This window comes from Raphanus sativus, chromosome 6 (assembly GCF_000801105.2).
Source record: "Raphanus sativus cultivar WK10039 chromosome 6, ASM80110v3, whole genome shotgun sequence".
NCBI lineage: Eukaryota > Viridiplantae > Streptophyta > Magnoliopsida > Brassicales > Brassicaceae > Raphanus > Raphanus sativus.
The window spans coordinates 9,708,904-9,716,259 of record NC_079516.1 but is presented as its reverse complement, the minus strand read 5'-3'; the positions used below and the strand labels follow the sequence as shown (position 1 = coordinate 9,716,259).

Genomic DNA, 7,356 nt, shown 5'->3' with positions numbered 1-7,356 from the left:
TAGAATTGACTTGATAAATACAAAACTCGAAGTTGGTCACTCTTTATTTGATTTAGGGATTAGAGATTGAACCCTATTTGATTTAGGGTTTAGGGATTAGAGATTGAACCCTATTTGATTTAGGGTTTAGGGATTAGAGATTGAACCCTATTTGATTTAGGGTTTAGGGATTAGAGATTGAACCCTACTCAATTTAGGGTTTAGAGATTGAACCCTACTCGATTTAGGGTTTAGGGTTTGAACCCTATTTTCTTTAGGGTTTGAATTAGAAAACCTCAAATATCAATAACAGTAATATCTTAAACTAGTTATCTACAGTAATCCAAATATGATTTGAACACATAATCTAATAAAATTAGAAAACCCCAAATATCAATAACAATTGTGGCACAAGTTTTACATCTTAATCCAAATACGAAAACCAATCAATTCCAGGAAAACAATCAAGAGTTCAAACGAGTTCTACAACTTTCTCTCGGGCACGCTTTGGAGGCTTAAATGTGGCCATTCGGTACTGCAACACCTCGTCGTTTGCTGCCTCCCAGAGATCAAACGCTATCTTATGACGGGCTTCTTGGATGTTCTCGTCGTTTACCAAAGAGAAATCTAAGCCAAGTACGTGACACTCTATGAACTTCAAAGCATATGCACCACAATCATTACCACTATTGTTTAGTCCGCGCATCGGGACATATGAAACAGTATACTGTTTCACATTGAAATCTTTCATATTACCGGATGGCTGGACAGCCTTGACAATCCGTGGAATGATTTTCGCGAATGCTTCCACAGACTTGGTGTTCTTTCTACCCCCACAATCGAACACCTCAACTGTCCGGTTCCCTAAATTAACACACATAGAGATCCAGTGGTTTTGGTTGACAAAGATCGGGATGTAGAGACGATCTACATCAACATACCACACCGCGCCTGTTCTTCCATGATAGGGCAGCTCACCTCTTCCATAATCTAGGAGAATATCGTCGATTTCGTACCCTTTCCTGTTCCCCTCAAACTTGCCGAACGCCGAAATGATCTGATTACTAAACAAACAGCTCATAAAAGCTACTCGTTTTGCCTTCCATCTCAACAAAGAGGTTTTTTCCTGAAACAAATACATCATGGCGTCTATTTCCTGTAAAACAAAAGACAAAAATTTTAAATAATGAGAACAGAATGTAAAAATGTAAAACAGATGTCAAATATTTCTAAGCTAAACTCACATAGTTCTTGAACCAACAATTAGGCCCGATCACACGCTTACATAACTCTTCCTCGAATGTGGATGGCCCAATCTGAAGTCGACTGTAAAAATAAAACACTTTTGTAAGAATTACTTCAAACGGGAATTGATAATATTACAACTACAACAAGAAAATATTACTTACTTGGGATTCAAGGACCATTCAGTTAGTTTGGACCATTTCTCTTCTGGAAGGAAAACCAGTGCATAGTCACTATCTTTGCATCGGACTTCTGGCTTGTCAATATCAGTCAAGGAGGGACTCTTAAGGCTCGATGGCCGGAAAGAAGTCAAAGGCGTGGTGAAATCTTCAGGATCTTCAAATAGCTTGTCTTGAGTTAGATCAAAACCTACTACATTAGACTCTTGTGTAAGGTTGCCCATTGTTTTCTTTAAGTGCTCTTGGGTCCCTAAAGTTGCATCTAAGGTGCTAAAGAAGCTGCCAAAGAAATCAGACATGTCTTCTTCCTGGTTATAAAACAAAAAAAAGACATTAACACTTTTTAAACATATATATTAGAACAGTGAATACATCATCCTTAAATATATATTACAAACCGCAAGTACACATAACCATCCATACATATATATTACAAACATCAAACAACACATCATCCTTAAATATATATTACAAACCGCCAGAACAGTACATGACATCAAAAGAGATCTACTTCTTGTTTACCTTTGTCTGTGACCTTGTCTTTGCAGCATCTGCAGGAGCACCAGTGTGAGAGGGAGCCGACTCTCGACTGCGAGTAGAAGCAGAACCTCGGCCCCGAGAAGAAGCAGAACCTCGACCGCGAGAAGAAGCAGGAGCACGAGAAGTCTTTTGAGGAGCACCAGTGCGAGTAGAAGCCGAAGTAAGATCAAAGGTAGAAGCCGCAACAGTAGTAGGAGCATCAGTAGAAGCTAGAACAGGACCAGGAGTGTAAGATGGAGTAGGAGCAGGAGAAGGACCAGTTTTCTGAGATGAAAGCAACTTCTCCTCTAATTTGGTGAAGCGGTCTTCAATTATGTCACGTACCTCAAGCGCCAAGGAAGTAAATGAAGACTTAAACATACCCTGGATATAAGACTTCATTTCCTCTTCAACATCTCTATATTTGTCAGCTGATCTTTGGGAAAGTAACCTCTTCTTCCTTGACTCGGCTCCAATGTCCTGATACTTGTTCTTTCGCTTCTTTGCAGGAGACACACGGACGGTTTCAACTTCTTCCCGTCCAGTGTCACGCGACTCACGAGCCACTTCTTCCTCTGAACCATCTTCATCAGAACTGTACACAAATGCTTGGACAGTTTCCTGATGCTGCCAAACATGTTTACTCCAGTCATACTTCTGTTCGTACATGTCAATGATGAGATCGACTCTTTCATCTTTCATCTCATCGTCCCGTTCAAATCCAGCATCAACAATGATCTTGCAATTTCCAGTAGAAGAGATGTATGGAAATACATTTCCCTACAAGAAATCACCAAATTAAAACGGTTAGACACAAACATTAAGAACTAAAAATATCAGTCAGATTAAGTCAAGATATCAGAGCTTACAGTGGATGCAAAATTAGACTCCATGCTAATAATATCGTCATAAGAAACCTTAGCAGATCCTTTCCAGTTCCTACATCGCATGCTAGTGACGCCTTCTCTGAGCTTCTGACCCAAAAGAGACCCGATGTCTGGAATAGCCTCCATCAACCAAATCTGTAGTGCATATGAGAATCCATCTACAACATAACTGTTCTGCTTCTTCACTTTGCCCCTAGCTTCGATCATGGATTTCACCAGCAAATCAAAGGAGTCACGACCCCATGGATATTTCCTCATCTTCTCGAAATCCATAACCAGCTTGATGTACTTGTGTGGGATGCAAACCCTCTCATCCTTCGCCATAACTAAACCAACGATCACACACAAATACACCATCCTAAGCCTGTCGAGATGAGACCAGGTATTACAATCCTTCAGATGCACCTTCCTGATTTCCTGTAAGCTAATCTTTTTTTCCCTCCTTAGCAACCTACCCCAAAACCCTTTATCATAGCTCCAATCATCAATACCCAAGTCAGGCTCGTCGTCTTTGTATTTCAGACCAGTAACCGCATGGAATTCTTGCATCGCAAATCTGAGAGGCCTCCGAGCATAATGGAACCACAACTCATGACGTTTTGCGGTAAGAAGCTGCTTACAAGCAAAGGTGTGGATCAGTCTCCCCGAATACTGAAGCTTATGCTCATAAATTGCCATAACCTGAGCAAACAGCGGATCAGCCAACACTTCTTTGTACTCTGCCTCAACGTACTTCTCCACCTCCTCAAGTATAGAAGTTCTACAAGTGTTGTTCACCTTCTCAACTTGTGTTTCGGTACCCTCTTTGAATAGGCATTTAGGCAACTGATCCACCGTCATACCTGTGAACAATGAGACAAATACAATATGAGTTCAAAAACATCAAAAAGAATTAAACTTTGATATCATATACAGCTAAATCATTAACACAACATAAATTGAATACCTATCAAACGCAAACTATTTAAAAAAAAATTAAACTTTTAAAAGGCCAGATAATGAACAATTAAAAATTAAACTTTTAAAAGGCAAGAGTTATACAAGCTTTTGAGATGTTAAAAAAAGACAGACAATAACCAATAAACAACAACACAAACGTTAACAGAGTGATACAAGCAATCCGTAACCACAAAAAAGTAACTTTTAGCATAGAAAATCATGTAATGAACATGGTCATGTTACTTGGATGATTTCATTACTCTCACGTTGATTACTCATCGTGCGAGTGCTACCATGTACTAGCAATTTCCAAAACCAAGCATACATTAATAACTTATAAACCCGTAGGAAACCAAAGAAGGTTCCACTCATATAAACTAAACTAAAGTAATCAACATAACATCAATTGTCTTATTTATAAGAAGAAAGTATTCTTTTTTTTTTCAAATGAACAAAGTAGTTTTAGAGAGCAGTTTTTCTTCTTTAACAAAGGCTATGACGGGAGATGTAGACAATCACAACAACAATACAAGAGTTATACAAGCTTTTTAGATGTTAAAAAAAGACAGACAGTGACCAATAAACAACAACACAAACGTTAACAGAGTGATACAAGCAATCCGTAGCCATAAAGCATGACAGATGCCAAACATGAAAAAGTATAAGAAACTTTGATAGCAAAAAAGAAAATTTCATAACATAGATACCTAAATAATTCTCAGAAACTAGAAACAAAACCTATCACACTAAGATACAAAGACATGCAAAAAATTCCCAAATCCTTATACAAACCTGAAAGTCTCGATTGTTTTGCTTGAAACTAAAGCTGAGTGTGTGAATTGCAGAGCGGCGAGGTAACAACTTCAGTTCCCGGCGAGGTACGAGCTTCTGTGTTCGGCGATTTAATTGACAACGAGACGCGAAGTGAGCCGGAGGTTCGATTAAGAAGAAGAAGACCACCGGCGGAGTGCTAGCGGTCAGAAGAAAGACCGGCGACGGCAAGGAGACCTCTGAGAAATCGAGGATCTGAGAATCCTCTTTTGCTCTGTATCGCCAAAGGAGAGAAACGATATTAGGGTTAAAACACGATTTCCCCCTTTTGTTTTATTTTCTCTTTTTGTTTTATTTTTTTAATTAATTATATTTAAAAAATCGAAATCATTTTAAATCATTTGAGATGAGGGATATAATTGGGTTTTCTTAAAAAATTATACCAAGGGGACAATTTATGTTTCAGATTATGGCATAGGGACAATGTATCAGTTTTTTTGTTCCATATTTCCAATTTTCCCTTAAAAATATTGGTCAACTTCTCTGCCGGCCGTAAATCTAACTATATGAAAGTAGTAATTCTAGTATTATTTAATATTTAACATTTAGATAAAATTGGTTTTGTGAATGGAAATACAATAATATTCTGAATTCACGTGATTGTGAGATTACGAAGATAATGATTCATATAGCTAACTATATATACATTTTTTGATCCCATTATATACTCTAATTACAAAAAAAATCAGCTATATATATTTATTTTTTGGTCAAACGAAAATTCAGCTATATAAAATTTATATTATAAGTGGTAGATAATATGAGATTATCAAGATAATGATTCATATAGCTAACTAACGTGAAAAGTTAGACATAAAATTATGTTAACAATTATAAATTAAATTATTTATATAAAGATTCATTAAGAGAAAAGACAACAATAGCACCAAACCAAGTTTTTGTCATAAAAATAGAATCAGAAGTAGGAAAATGACCAAAATAAGTTTTATTGAAGGGTAAATATGCATTTATAACCATTGGGTTAATTAATTTACGACTTAAAATTTAGAGTTAAAGGATGGGGTTTTAATAATGTGTTCAAATATTTAAAAATAAAAAATAAATATTAAAATTTTCAAAACAAAAGATGCTATTTTCTCATTTTATTTTTTAAGTGTTATTTTGTGATATAAACTTAAAAAGTGCTATTTTACAGATTTGCCCATTCATTAAGGTAATATCAATATTAACCGCTCTAACTTTTAATGTGAGAATTTCGTTGCCAAAAATCACTGTGCAAATAATAGTATAGATTATATACTGAAAAACATATACAATATTTAATGATAGATAAAAATTGATTAATTTAAACAATAAAAGTTATATATGTTATACTATTTTATTGTAATAAACTATAAATATCCATAACCAAAAATAGTATTTAGTGATAAAATAATCTTATGTCTTATCTGCATTCTACTAATATTTCTAATATATAATTATTTGTTGCCAGCTGTTTTCTTTGCAAGAAAAACTAAAAAAATAATATAAAAACCTTAAAAATAGTTATGGATCGTTAGATTTGTTTTAATCAATGGTGGATAAAATTATACTTGTTTCTCAAGATTAACCAATTAGAAAAGGTTTAATTATTGATTAATTTTTATACTATTATTTGATATTTTGTAATTTTTATAGATATTTGATTAATAATTTTAGGGCAATTCTCTCAGATAGCATTTTTTAAGTTTTCTATCACAAAATAGCATTTAAAAAATAAAATGACCAAAATAACATTTTTGTTTTGAAAATTTTAATATTTATTTTTTGTTTTTAAATATTTGAACACATTCATAAAACCTCACCCCTTAACTCTAAACCATAAGTCTTAAATTAATTAACTCAAGGGTTATAAATACATATTTACCTTTCAATAAAACTTTTTGGTCATTTTCCTCCTTGCGATGCTATTTTTGTGACACAAAAACTTGGTTTGAGGTTATTTTAGTCTTTTCTCTAAATTTTATTAGTAATGTGTATGTTTAATGTATAAACACATACCCGAACCCGATCTGAACCCGTATCCAGACCCGATCCAAAAAATTCGAATCGAAATAACAAAATACACGAACAGATATTGATTTAACAGAGATTGAATATATGTACAGGAACAGATAATATCTGAACCTGAATGGATATCTGAAGATAATCGAACATATGTATACTTATCATTTTATTTCTACTTTACATCTTTAATTTTATTTAAAATATTACACATACTTAAAGATCATATAATATATATATATAACCACGGAAAGAAGAATAATTGGACACTCACTTAAAACTAATGCATACCAAGTTTTTGTTTGTTTTTTTTTACCAAGTTTTTTGTTTCATGTATTATAAAGTTACATTCAAAATTTAAAATAGTAACTAAATTAATGTCTATTTATTTTTGAAATGTTATCCCTAAATCTACTAATCATTTGGTCTATTAAAAACAAAAAAATCAGTTAAGTAAAATCTATATTTTCAAACACAATGTAAGTTTATCTTTTTTCAAAATCTAAATATTCGAAACTTATCAAAATAACCGATCCAAACTAAAAACATCTGAATCCGATCCAAAGTGTAGAATACCTGAACGGATTCTATATTTCCTATATCGAAATACTTAAAAATCTGAAATACTTGATCTAAATCTCAACGGGTATCCGAACTTCTACCCTTACTACGACGCTTGGGAAGAAAATACACCAATAAGTTGCTTTAGTCTTTTAAGCTTAAACAGAGACAACAACACCCCATAAACAGAGACAAAGCGACCCATAAAAACC

The 7,356-nt window shown here is 34.1% G+C and overlaps 1 protein-coding gene across 1 annotated transcript; it reads right to left on the bottom strand.

Moving 5' to 3' along the window:
• Positions 1–1,787: 1,787 nt before the first annotated feature.
• Positions 1,788–5,033, bottom strand: LOC130496053 (uncharacterized). Its single transcript, XM_056987801.1, has 3 exons — positions 4,541–5,033; positions 2,792–3,651; positions 1,788–2,702 (listed from the first exon to the last, which is right to left on the bottom strand). Exons 2-3 carry the CDS (start codon positions 3,647–3,649, stop codon positions 1,911–1,913), a joined length of 1,650 nt encoding a protein of 549 aa, XP_056843781.1. The 5' UTR covers positions 3,650–3,651; positions 4,541–5,033; the 3' UTR covers positions 1,788–1,910.
• Positions 5,034–7,356: the final 2,323 nt, after the last annotated feature.